The sequence below is a fragment of the Aotus nancymaae genome, unplaced genomic scaffold, assembly GCF_030222135.1.
Source record: "Aotus nancymaae isolate 86718 unplaced genomic scaffold, 86718_ANA_hifiasm-v0.15.2.pri h1tg000003l, whole genome shotgun sequence".
NCBI lineage: Eukaryota > Metazoa > Chordata > Mammalia > Primates > Aotidae > Aotus > Aotus nancymaae.
In genome coordinates this window covers 33,643,696-33,657,140 of record NW_026988414.1, presented here as the reverse complement: position 1 = coordinate 33,657,140, position 13,445 = coordinate 33,643,696, and the positions used below count along the sequence as shown (strand labels likewise).

Here is a 13,445-nt window from a genome sequence, read left to right as displayed (position 1 = left end):
CCCGTCTCTACTAAAAATACAAAAAATTAGCTGGGCATGGTGGCACATGCCTGTAATCCCAGCTACTCAGGAGGCTGAGGCAGGAGAATTGCCTGAACCCAGGAGGCGGAGGTTGCGGTGAGCCGAGATGGCGCCATTGCACTCCAGCCTGGGCAACAAGAGCGAAACTCCGTCTCAAAAAAAAAAAAAAAAAAAAGAGAGCGAAACTCCGTCTCAAAAAAAAAAAAAAAGATGTTAAAATGTTATATTAATCGGATAAAAACAGCTTGTTATGAAAAATAAACATTAAAAAGAATAAGAAAGAGCCTTTGGGAATTAAAAATATGATAACTAAAAAACCCAAATGTGGTTATCTTACTTTTTTTTAAACCAGTCACTTTCCCCAGAAAAGACTCCTCCAATCTCCTGCCTCTGGAGGTTAGTCATTAGCATTTGGGAGCCAGCTGGGAAAGGGGAGTTGGAGGAGTAGCTCACCATTTAGGATGTAGACTTCCAGTTCATCCCCTCCATTGTGTCTTTCCTGTCTCTCTTGAACTCTGATTAGTCAGATGTTGGACCTCCTGGACTGATTCTCTAGTTTTATATTATTTTTCCTTTAGTATATTTCTTTATCTTCTTGTGCTGCTTTCTGGGCAGATTTCCTCAATTATATCTTTAAATCCTTTTAGTGATTTGGGAGGGTGTGAAGATAAGAATATCAGTTCAATTCACTATGACTAACTAGAAATCCTTCTGATACCATTCTACATCTTGGCTGATAGTATGTTCTTTTGGAGAAACAGAGATAAGAAATGGGCCTGGGGAATTATATAATGTGTAGGACTAGTGGAGGCACTAGGCAATCTGAAAAATATGGTCTCCACTTCTGCATCCACAGCCACCCTCATCCGGGCCTGGAGTCCCTAAGTCCAGAGCCTCTCTGAGCTCACTTCTCCAGAAAGTAAATTTCTACTCTTCTGCCATTTGTCCACTGGCTTAGCATTTTCTAAAGTCTCCCAGAGGTACCGATAAGGCCACAGACAGAAAAATAAATGAACAGAGAAGAAGGTTCAGAAATAGACTTACAGCTGGGCATAGTAGCTCACGCCTGTAATCCCAGCACTTTGGGAGGCTGAGGCAGGGGGATGACTTGAGGTCAGGAGCTCGAGGTCAGTCTGGCCAATATGGTGAAATCCATTTCTACTAAAAATACAAAAATTAGCCGGATGTGGTGGCACATGCCTGTAATCCCAGCTACTTGGGAGGCTGAGGAAACAGAATCACTTGAACCCGGGGGCAGAGATGCAGGGAGCCAAGATCGCACCACTGCACTCCAGCCTGGGCAAAAGAGTGAGAAAAGAAAGAAAGAGAGAGAGAGAGAGAGAGAGAGAAAGGAAGGAAGGAAGGAAAAAGAAAAGAAAGAAGGAAAGAAAGGAAAGAAGGAAGGAAAGAGACTTACAAATATGTAAGGATTTAGTATATGATAAAGGTCACATTTCATGTTCATTGGGGGAAAAGATGGTTATTTAAGAAATGGTATTGGGATAACTAGCTAGCCATTAAAATAAAGAAAATGAGATCTTTACTTCAAAACATACATTAAAAGTCCAAGTAGGCTGGGTGCAGTGGCTCACGCCTGTAATCCCAGCACTTTGGGAGGCTGAGGCAGGTGGATCACCTGAGGTCAGGAGTTCAAGACCAGCCTGGCCAACAAGGTGAAACCCCATCTCTACAAAAACACCAAAAAAATTAGCTGGGCATGATGGCAGGTGCCTGTAATCCCAGCTACTTGGGAGGCTGAGGCGGGAGAATCACTTGAACCTGGGAGGCACAGACTGCAGTGAGCCGAGATTGCACCATGGCACTCCAGCCTGAGTGACAGAGCTAGACTCCTGTCTCAGGGAAAAAAAAAAAAAAGTCCAAGTAGATAAAAAATTTCACATAAAAAATGAAACCAGAAGTACCAGAAGAAACTATAGGTGAATACTGATAAAATCTTGGAGTGAGGAAGGTCTTTCGAATCATGACATAAGAGCATTAACCATAAAGATTGGTTTGATCCTAAATAAAAATGTAAAATTTTTACCTGAATTGAACCTTAGAAAGACTGGAGGAAAGGAAAAAAAATGTAAAATTTTTCTTCCTCTCCCACTATGTGTGGGGTGTGTGTGTGTGTATGTTTACACCTATACATGGAGATATATCTCTATCCCATAAACATTTTAAAAGCACCAAAAAAAAAAAAAAACTGGGAAAATAGTTTGGACATGTATATGTGAGACTAAGAGTTAACATTCTTAATACATAAAGAGGATTTATTAATAAATAATTTTAAAACACCAATAAGATACGAACATGCAACTTACAAACAAAGAAGTACAGATGGCTTAAAAATACCTTAAAGACTATTTAGCTCTATTTGTTTTAAAAAGAAGTACAAATTAAAATAACCAAAGTCGATATTTGCAACTTACCTAATGACAAAGTTTCACAGTTTTATTGGGATACAGTTATATGAAGTTCATCCTTCTAAAGTATACAATTCAGTGAGTTTTTGTATATTCATACAGTTGTGCAACCATCACCACTACCAAATTCCAGAGTATTTCCCTTCTCCCAAAAAGAAGCCCCATGCTCATTAGCAGTCACTCCCCATCACTCCCAGCCCTTGGCAACCACTAATCTGCCTCTATGGGTTGGCCTATTTCGGACACTTCATATAGATGGAATCATACCAGTGGCCTTTTAGGTCTGGTTTGTTTTAGTTAGCATAATATTTTCTTTTTCTTTCTTTTTTTTTAAGATGGGATTTCACCATAATGGCCAGGCTGGTCTTGAACTCCTGACCTCAGGTGATCCACCCACCTTGGCCTCCCAAAGTGCTAGGATTACAGGTGTGAGCCACCGCACCCAGCGTCAGTTAGCATAATATTTTCAAAGTTCATCTATGTTGTAGCATGTATCAACACTTAATTCTTTTTTACACAATAGTATTCCATTGTATATATATATGTTTCCCATTTGCTGCTGTAACAAATTACCACAAATTTAGTGCTTTAAAAACAATACAAATTTATTATCTTACAGTTCTGTAGGTTAGAGACCGGAAACAGGTATTATAGAGCTAACACCAAGGTATTGTCAGAGCTGTGTTCCTTTTTGGAAGGAAGGTGCTTTTTCCTTCCCTTTTCCATGTTGTAGATGCCATCCACATTCCGGGGTTTATGGCTCCCTTCCTCCATCTTCAAGGTCAGCATTCAAGTCCTTCTCACACCACATCACTATGGCCTTCTTTTTTGTAGTCAAAATTTCCTCTTTCCGTCTTTTGTTTTCCTCTTAACTTTTAAGCGCCTTGTGATTACAATGGCCTATGTGGATAATCCAGGATAATCTCCCCATCTCAAGATCCTTAATCACATCTGCAAAGTCCCTTGGGGGCCATGATTTTTCCTACCACACAGATACACCACATTTTGTTTATGCATTCATGAGTTGATGGATTTGGGTTATTTCTACTTTGGAGGTATTATGAATAATGCTGCTATAAATATTCCTTTACAAGTTTTGGTGTGGATTTATGTCTTCAATTCTTTGGGGTATTTGCCTAGGCTTAGAATTGCTGGGTCATATGGTAGGAATATGTTTAACTTTTTTTTTCTTTTTTTTTGAGATGGGAGTCTTGTTCTGTTACCAGGCTGGAGTGCAGTGGTGCAATCTCAGCTCACTGCAACCTCTGTGTCCTGTGTTCAAGCGATTCCCCTGCCTCAGCCTCCCAAGTGGATGGACTACAGGCATGCACCACCACACCGGGCTAAGTTTTTGTATTTTAGTAGATACAGGGTTTCAACATGTTGGCCAGGATGGTCTCAATCTCCTGACCTTGTGATCTGCCTACCTCAGCCTCCCAAAGTGCTGGGATTAGAGGCCTGAGCTACTGTGCCCAGCCAACTTTTTTTAAAGTGTACAATTCAGTGGTTTTTACATGTTGGCCAGGATGGTCTCAATCTCCTGACCTCGTGATCTGCCTACCTCAGCCTCCCAAAGTGCTAGGATTAGAGGCGTGAGCTACTGTGCCCAGCCAACTTTTTTTAAAGTGTACAATTCAGTGTTTTTTAGTATACTTACAAAGTTGTACAACCAAACAACCACCACCATCTAATTTTGGAATGTTTTCATCATTCCAGAAAGAAACCCCTTACCCGTTAGCAATCACTCTCCATCATTCCTTCCCTCAAACCTCTGGCAACCACAAATATGCTTTGTCTCTGTCTACCTATTCTGGACATTTTACATAAATGGAACCACACAGTATGTGGCCTTCACGTCTGGCTTCTTTCTCTAAGCATAATGTTATTAAGGTTTATCCATGTTCATTCCTTTTCATGGCCAAATAATATTCTATTGTATGGATAACCACATTTTGTTTATTTATTCATTGCTAATGGATATGTGGGTTGTTTCCATTTTATGCCTATTAAGACTAATGAGTGATAAACACTCATGTGCAAATTTTTTGTGGTCATATATTTTCATTTTCTTGGGCATATGTATATATACCTAGGAGCAAAACTGCTGGCTCATATGTAATTCCATGTTTAACTTTTTCTTTTTCTATGAACTTGATATTGTAAACAAAACAATTTTCAAACTGTTTTCCAAAAAAATTGTTGGTTGGCTGCGGTGGCTCATGCCTGTAATCCCAGCACTTTGGGAGGCCGAGGTGGGTGGATCACCTGAGGACAGGAGTTCTAGACTAGCCTGGCCAACGTGGTGAAACCCTGTCTCTACTAAAAATACAAAAATTAGCTGAATGTGGTGGTAGGTGCCTGTAATCCCAGCTACTTGGGAGGCTGAGGCGGCAGAATCACTTGAACCTTGGAGGCAAAGGTTGCAGTGACCCAAGATCTAAAGAGGATGCACCATTTTCATTCTCATTGGCAATGCACAAGGGTGTGAGGTGATATGTCATTGTGGTTTTGATTTACATTTCCCTAATGATAATGTTGAGCATCTTTTCATGTGCTTATTGGCCATATGTATATCTTCTTTGGAGAACTGTATATTCAAATTCTTTGCCCATAGTGTTTTGAGAAAGAGTCTCACTGTTGCCCAGGCTGGAGTGCAGTGGTGCAATTTTAGCTCACTGCAACCTCCACCTCCCAGGTTCAAGTGATTTTTCCCACCTCAGCCTCACAGGTGCACGCCACCACACCCAGCTAATTTTTGTATTTTGAGTAGAGACAGCGTTTCACCACATTGGCCAGGCTGGTTCTTGAACTCCTGACCTGAAGTGATATGCCTGCCTCAGCCTCCCAAAGTGCTGGGATTACAGACATGAGTCACTGTGCCAACCCTGCAATAATTCTTTATACATCTGAAGACAAGTGTCATCAGATATATGATTTGCAAATATTTTCTCCCACCTCATGCATGCTCTGTCTTTTCAGTTTCTTGATGGAGTCATTTGAAACACAAAATTTTACATTTTGATGAAGTCCAATTAATCTATTTTTCTTTTTAGTGTCCTATCTAAAAAAACTGGCTAATCCAAGGTCACCCTCCTTTTTCTTCTGAGTCTTAGTTTTAGCTCTCATATCTAGGTCTATGATCCATCTTGAATTAATTTTTGTAAATGGTGTCCAACATCATTCTCTTGCTTGTGGACAGCCAATTGTCCCACGTCATTTGTTGAAAAGACTATTCTTTCCCTCATTGAACTGTCTTGGCACCCTTGTGGAAAACTAATTGACAACAATTTCTTAAAGATAATACCTAGTTTAGCCAAGAGTGAGGGGGAAGTCTTGTACACTGCTAACAGGAGTATAAAGCAGAAGGGCAATTTGGCTACATAGATACCAGCTTGAAATGTGTACATTCTCATTCAGGAATTGCACTTCTAGGAATTTATTCCAAAGAGCTAAATGCATTTGACAATGTTATATATAATGGTAAACAACTGGAAGTTAAATGTCTATCAGTAGGAGACCAGGTGAGTAAATTATTCTCCAATCCATTCAATAAAATGTGATGCAGCCTTTAAAAATAATGAAGTGGCCGGGTGTGGTGGCTCACGCCTGTAATCCAAGCACTTTGGAGGCCAAGGTGGGTGGATCACCTGAGGTTCAAGTGATCTTGGGAGTTCAAGACAAGCCTGACCAACATGGTGAAACCCTGTCTATAAAAAAAAATAATAATAAATAAATAAAAATAATGAAGTATATCTAACTTACTGACTTTGAGCAACCTCTGTGAACTATTGCTTAGTGAAAATTTAAAATGTATTAAAAATCATTTATAGAATTCCATTTATGTAAAATTGTACATTATATACATGCATCTAATAGCTTGGAAAATATTCACAAAAATGTTAACAGTAGTCCCTCTAGGTAATAGGATTTTGGCTGGCTTCTATTTTCTTATTTATACTTTTTTGCCTTGCATGAATTTGCTACATGAATATGTATTGTCTTTTGCTCAGAAAAAGAAATTTACATTTTGTAGAAGAATATCTTCAAGGAATATATATTGTAGAAGATTATTCAATGACATGGAAATACGTCTATAATATATTGTTAACTAAAAAGCAGGTTATACTATCCCACTTTTGAAAAATATTTTTAACTGTAATATATATTTCCTAGGTATTATACTTTATTCACTTCTATTTCTGAAATATCTCTTATAATTGATATGAATATTTGATGTAGTAGGTTCCCCCTCCCTCCCTCCTGAGAAGCTCTTACTAATAAGATGATGCTTCTCACTATCTGAGACTTGAGAAAATGCTATATGTGTGTAGAGACGAGACTGGAAGAATAGACACCAAAACATGAACAGTGCTTGGCCCTTTAAAAAACCCTTGGATGTAAATTTTTATTTTCTTCTCTCTAAGTATAGTTTCCAAGTTTTCTATAGTACATGCATAGATAAACATACAAAGAAGCCAGGAGCCTAGATGCCCTTATTTTCAAGGATAAGGATGTTTGGTACTTTTGGCCTTTATCAAAATAAGAGACTAGCAAATTTGGGACCATGTAAGCCATCTTAGTAGTGCCAGGGTCTACAGTGAGAGAGGAGTAAAGCACAGGCCCACGGAGGGGTGCCTGGCTGGACAGGAGCAGGTAAGGCAAGCTGGAGAACAGATGGCAGAGTTCAGTCAGCAGGAGCTGAACTCTTGGATCAGTCTCAGTTCCGTGTGGACAAGGAAATCCCTGTGAGGTATGAGAGGGTCCAGATGGTAGGGATGCTGACTAATTATGGAGAAGGGCACTTTGATAGTTTCCAATCTAGCTCAGGAGCATGTTCCAAGATCCTCAACAGAGACCAAGGATTGTGTGAAACAGAAAATGAGCCTATTTGAGATTTTAAAACATATTTACCCTTCAGCCAAACAGGTAACACATGGAACAGAGATGGAGAACTGATGGCCACAGCAGAATGTTCCTAGCCCTGGAGGAGAGCAGCAGGCTCTGGGATGCTGCTTGGGTAAGGAAGGGACTCAGGCTTGCAGTGACTGTGGCTGGGGCACAGAGAAAAGTGACAGGCACTCAGCTTCTCCGACGTGATCATGTCCAACCCTTCATAGTTCTAAGATGAGTAACCTGAGGCCCAGAGAGGCTATGTGGTTTGCCCTAAAGCACACAGCCAGTAAGTGGTGGAGTGGGATTCTCATCTCACTGAAGTTGTTCTCCAAAAAGGGAACACCACTGAAGAAAGTTATATTAATACAGATTTATCATAATGGTAGGTGGAAAAAGCAAGTTTCTAAAAAAAATCTTCAAACTGATCCCAACACTTAAAAACAATATGTATAGTATAGAAAAAAATTGCAAGGATAGGATATACAACTTAATGATGGTTGTATCTCAATGGCAAGAACTTCTAAATTTATTTTCTATTTTTTAATTTTCCCTGCACAATGAGCATGTAAATTTTATTTTCAGGCCATGTAGGGGAAAGTAACTGACAGCAAGTAAATCTTTTTAAAGCAGGAAAATAATTTTTTTTTCAGAAGCAGTTGTGAGGACTAGTGGATCAAAGTAATGAGAATGAATTACAGTGAGCCCTTAATGACAGATAAATCTAGCTTCTTAGTAGTTATGTGAATTTCAGCAAACCTACTTGGTTTTGCTGAGTCTGTTTCCTAAACACTAAAAAAAGGTGGATTATTCGTCTTGTCCTGGGGAGCTGTTGCTAGGATTAACTGAGAAGCAGTGTACACAAAAGTCCCATGCACAGTACTTGGCATAAGGATGGTGCTTAATAAATATTAGACCTGACTCTTGGTAGTCATAGCTTTTCCTTGCCGCCCCAGGAAGGCCTAGCACCTCCAGCTGGTTCAGATAGCAGAAACGAACCTGGACTGGTGACCGTTACTGGGCCTAGAGCTTCCTGTATGACTGACACATTCCCCTCCTCTGTTTTGACCATGTGGAGACTAACAGAATCTCCTTCTTTAACCCATTTTCACCTATTTGCCTCTCCCTCTCCCCTTGTCTCAATAACCTCAGCTGCCTAAATGGCATTCTTTTAGTACATGTGACATTATTTTCAACATAACACACATTTGCAAAGCATCTACTATATTCTAAAGATGGACCCAAGGTCCTCCTCTCCATTTCTATCATGCAGAAATACTTGTCTGAGTTGTAATTGAGAAGTTAGATCCTTCAACAACTACCATTAGTTGCCAAACTGCAATTATAGAGGCATACACAGTAAGTTGTGGCAACTCCAGGGAGGGGAAGAGCTATGTTCTTACCAGTGTATGTACACATGTATGGAAGAGGACGGGAAGAATGGAAGTGTTTAAGAGTAATGATTTCCTTACCCTATATTATACATCAGCTTCATATACTATCATTACTAAAATGTGCCCATTCTGTTAAGCTGGTTTCAGAGCCAGTTAAATCAATGACCGAGTAGAGCTGTTTCCTCTCATCTTCAGAGTTATTAAAGTCTGTCCACAGCCACAAAGTTTGTGGGGAAGTCTTAGGTCAGCTGATCTGACAAGTAACATGCTGTTGCTGAGGTAGGTGGGTAGGGTGCAGGTCCAAGGAATTACAAACTGGCTCAGAGTGTTCTGCTCAGACATTTTAGAGCTTTTTGGAATACATAGCCATTCTGATTAACAGGCAGTTTTCAGACTCAGGGGGTGCCAAAACCTGGCATTATTTGATATTTTTATTACTTACTGGTCAAACGTTAACATCAATGCAAGTAAAAAGAAATTCATTCATAGTTTGGTCCAACTGTTTTTACATTTCCTTATTCTCTTCCAGCCCTTGTTGAAATCCATAAATCCATGGACATGATAATTGCAGATTAGATACAACTGAATATTCTACCTCTTTCTCACACACAGATGCATACACAGAGTAATGTTAAGTGCAGCAATATTCAAAACCCAGGCCCTGTGACAACAGCCCCTTCAGGCCTGTAGACTGACAGTCCCGTAGAAAATGTTGGCAGAGCAATGAGACACACCCTGTTCTGCCTGTGTTATTTATGCCTCTGGCAGTGAAGCCCCTGACAAAGAAGCATGTCACTGGAACACACGCTCTTTGTTCACAGAGGTGCATGCCAGCACCGGCTGCGTAAGAAAGGACAGTGCGGTGTCTGTAGTCTCTCCTCCTTTGGCTCTTTTGCCTTCTATTTGCAGCACATTGTGGCTATGTTTATTAATTACTTTGTAGCTTAATACTATAAAACACACATCTATCCTGTGAGCTATGTACCATGGGGAAAGAGTCCTTCATATCCTCCAGTTGGCCATAGAAGACAGAGTCTCAGGATTTGCCCTGATGCTGAGGATTAATACCACCTCCTCCAGGAGCCACCAAGTTACCAATCTCTAGCACAGAGCTACCACATTTAAGACTCCTTCAGCACCCTCCACTGCTTTTCCTGCAAGAGGACACCTGGCTGCTGTTTAGTATGAAAATCCCTCTGCAACTGTTCCAAAGGGCACCAAAGCAGCCCCTCACCATGCTATGACTCCACTCTAGCCAGACTGATGATGTAGCAGAAAATGGTGGGCTGTGGAGTCAGACCCATCTGGGTCTAAATTCTACTCGCTTCTTGCTGGACATGCAGCTTAAGGTTCCTGAGCCTAAGCTCCACATCTGTAAAATGATGAAATTATCACCTACTTCAGAAAGTTGTCTGAGAATTAGAGAAATAATATCAAGCCCCTTGGCTGGGCGTGGTGGCTCACGCCTGTAATCCAAGCACTTTGGAGGCCAAGGCGGGCGGATCACCTGAGGTTGGGAGTTCAAGACCAGCCTGACCAACATGGTGAAACCCTGTCTTAAAAAAAAAAAATTAAAAATTTAAAAAAAAAAAAGCCCCTTGAAGCAGATGCTCAAGAATCGCTTGTTGGCTCATGAACCCGATTTGGTAGTTTTTGTAAAAGCCCTCATTGCCCTGTGGTTCTCATAACCTTAGTTACAGACCTCTTGTAACGTCTTGAGAACATCTGTCTCCATTTTCCCTTGTCATAAAGACGTCTGCTGAGACAACAGGAGTCAGGAACTACATACTAGAAAGTTTTTCTTTTCCCATATTCGAAAACTTTCATCTTCAAATGTTAACTCACTCAGTATTTTAAAAACTGTTATATAATTGGCTTACAACTAAGTTTGGGTTCTTTGCCATGAAATAAACAGGTAAAATAGAAAGGGGGCACTTTCTTAACTTCCATAAAACTTTATGCTAATGTATAGAATTTCGTTTTTCTCTATTAAATTCTTAGTTTTTGGTGGTTCTTGTCAGTACAATCTTCTCAGATTGTATTTGATTTGACACATTATGTATTTACTTATTTTACGATGAATATAACGTCACTTCTCGGTGGTCTGCAAAGTAGAGTCACCCAGAACTGGTGCTCTAACCCCTGGGACCCTCTGAGCCAGACCATGACAAAGGCTGCCTGCCAGGTTTCAACGAAACTTAGACCACCAAGAATTTACACACCTCACAGGGGTGCCCTAAGGAATAAATGAGATAAAAAGTCTGCCAGGGCGAGGGAACCCTGAGGCCCTATTAGAAATGCTAATTGTTTCCTTCTCTAGCTTCCTATTAAAATGTTAGAAAACCAAGAGACTCATTCTCCTGAACGAGGTGGGGAATGCTCGGCTGCTCTGTGGCTTAGCAAGCGGCCCCAGCTGCCCCACTAAGGCCAGCCGACCGCGATTCCATCCTGACAGAGGGGGCGGGGGTGGGGCGGGGAGGGGGGTTCCTCAGCGGCACTCTGGACGCCACTCTGCCAAGGAGGCAGCGGGGTTCGCCTGTTGGCCCCAGACTGTGTGGGAGGCAAAAGGTGAACCTCAAAGCCTCTCTGTCCCAGGCTTCACATCTCGCGCCTCCCAGGGCGTCGGGCCGACCCCATGAACCTCCGCAGATGGAATGGGTTTTAGGGATCCCCGAAGCCGACTGCAAGGCCTCTCACCAGCCCTTGCCGCTCACCTCCCGGCCGGAGCCACAGACTCAGCTCCGGGAACGGCGAGGTGAGGCCCGGGGGTAAAGGGAGTCTCAGCTCGGCAGGGGGCGGAGAAGCCCCCCAGAGGAAGGTCTTACATCAGCCGCCCCACGTGCAATCGGAGGGAGGGAGGGAGGAAGTCACTCCTTTCCCCGGGCTGCCCCTTTCCCCCAGCCTCCGCCCCGCCCGCCGCGCGTCTCCCCGCCCCGTCTTTGGTGCAGTCGCGGCCGCCGAGCCGAGCGGCGCCGCGCGGTGCCGAGTGGAGCCGAGCAGCTGCCGCGCCGCGTCGCCGGTTTAAGCGCAGTGCGGGCCACGGCCGGGGGCGGCAGTAGTGAGCCCAGTGCTGCGCTCCAGCCCCCTTTTCCCTCCATGGTTTCTCTCCGCTCCCGTGAGTAACTTGGCTCCGGGGGCTCCGCACGCCTGCCCGCACGCCGCCAGCCGCCCAGGACCGCGCCGCCGGCCTCCGCCGCGAGCAAACCCTTCCAACGGCCCTCGCTGTGCAGGCCGGGACGCCTCTCCCCCCTCCGCCCCCGCCGCGGAAAGTTAAGTTTGAAGAGGGGGGAAGAGGGGAACATGGACATGAAGAGGAGGATCCACCTGGAGCTGAGGAACCGGACCCCGGCAGCAGTAAGCAGAGCCCCCTCCGGGCACCCTCTCCCCCGATGACTTGCATGTAATGGTGGCCACCTGCGGGGCCCAGGCCGAAGGTTCGCCGGCCCCGGCGCGGGGAAGAGCGCAGCTCGTGTGCTCGGACGGGGAAGGCAGGCGGGCGGGCAGGCGGGCGCGGAGGGGGGAGCGAGCGCGCGGGGATTAACTCTTTGCCGCCCGCGGGCCCCCGGGGCGGCCGGGGGAAGACAGCGGTGTCGGGGAAAGCAAACTTTGCGCGCCTCGCCCGCCGGGGTCTTTCCCTGGAGGGAGCGCGTGTGCGAGTGGCCGGCGGCGAGGGAGGGAGGCGGGGGTTGTGTAACGCTGGGAGCCATGTTTGCAGCCTCCCGGGATGCGCGACCGGGCGGAGGCCGGGCCTGCCGAAGAGCTGCGCGGCCAGCCCCGCTTGGGCCAGGCCGGGCTCCGCGCGCCCCAGGCCGGCCGGGGAAAGGGCGCGGGTGGGGCGGGGCGGGGGTTCCTCTGGCCGGGGCTCGCAGTGGGCGCCGTCCCAGCCCGGGGCAGCGGCTGTGGAGCGAGGAGGGGGCTTTTTTCCTTTGAAGGGAGCGAGAAGCCCCCTCGGGTGCCTGGGCGGGCGCGGCCTGGCGCGCAGAGCGGGGGAGGGGCGGGCCCAGGCGGCGGAGGTGGCGCAACCGCCGCCCCTCCCGAGGCCAAGTTTGAAAAAAGAACGCGGTTCCCGCCATTTTTCAAGCCTAAAAATAAAACTTTCTCCACTGTTTCCCTCGCTCCCTCTTCGTCCTCTGCCTTGACCACTCCGGCCTCCCAGGGGCAGCCTAGGTCGGCCGGGGCCAGCCGTTGTGGCGACGGCTTCGCCCTGCCGCGGTGACGGAGCCCGGGGCCCCTACCCCTGCCCCTGCCCCGGGAGGCTGGCCCCTCGGTGTGGGCGGGAGGTGGGTCCTCACGCCAGGCGGGGCGCGCCACAGGCCGCCGCAGCGCCATGTTGGCGGGTGCCCGTCTCCCTCCGCCGGGTGAGCGGGCCCACGAGCTCGGCCTTGCCCGCCCGCCCGCCCTCGAAGCTGGCTGTCGGCCGCCTCTTCCCGCGCGGAGCCCTCGGTCTGTGTCCCCCAACCCCGCCGGGGCTTGGCTCGCACTGGCGGGAGCCGCGTACCGCGGCAGCCGCCGACTCATCCTCTCGCGGGCGTGCTGCCGACCCCCTCCCCCTTCTTAAAAGGGCAACGGCAAGCGGCTGCCCTCGCGCCGGGCCGGGCGCGCTAGATATCGGGCGGGCCTCTGCTGGCCTCGGCTCGTGGACTAGGCGACTTCTGGCCTCCCACGTGCTCGAGAGCGGCCCGATGCGGCCGGCCGCGCGCCATCCGGGGTGTAG

At 45.9% G+C, this 13,445-nt stretch overlaps 1 protein-coding gene and 1 long non-coding RNA gene across 3 annotated transcripts in view; both read left to right on the top strand.

Annotated features, from left to right (window-relative positions):
* The window catches only part of LOC105733382 (uncharacterized), a 50,663-nt gene extending 43,080 nt beyond the window's left edge, over positions 1–7,583 (top strand). The window contains exon 3 of the long non-coding RNA XR_001111262.3: positions 7,366–7,583. This is a non-coding gene — a long non-coding RNA (uncharacterized LOC105733382). The remainder of the gene's footprint in view (positions 1–7,365) is intronic.
* A 4,232-nt stretch (positions 7,584–11,815) lies between these two features.
* Positions 11,816–13,445, top strand: part of ANP32B (acidic nuclear phosphoprotein 32 family member B) — a 30,996-nt gene continuing 29,366 nt past the window's right edge. The window contains exon 1 of one of the 2 annotated variants that reach the window (XM_012475754.3): positions 11,816–12,085. In XM_012475754.3, the coding sequence (XP_012331177.1) occupies positions 12,032–12,085 (54 nt within the window). In that variant the 5' untranslated portion in view covers positions 11,816–12,031. The remainder of the gene's footprint in view (positions 12,086–13,445) is intronic. The other variant, XM_064379682.1, reaches the window with a different exon arrangement.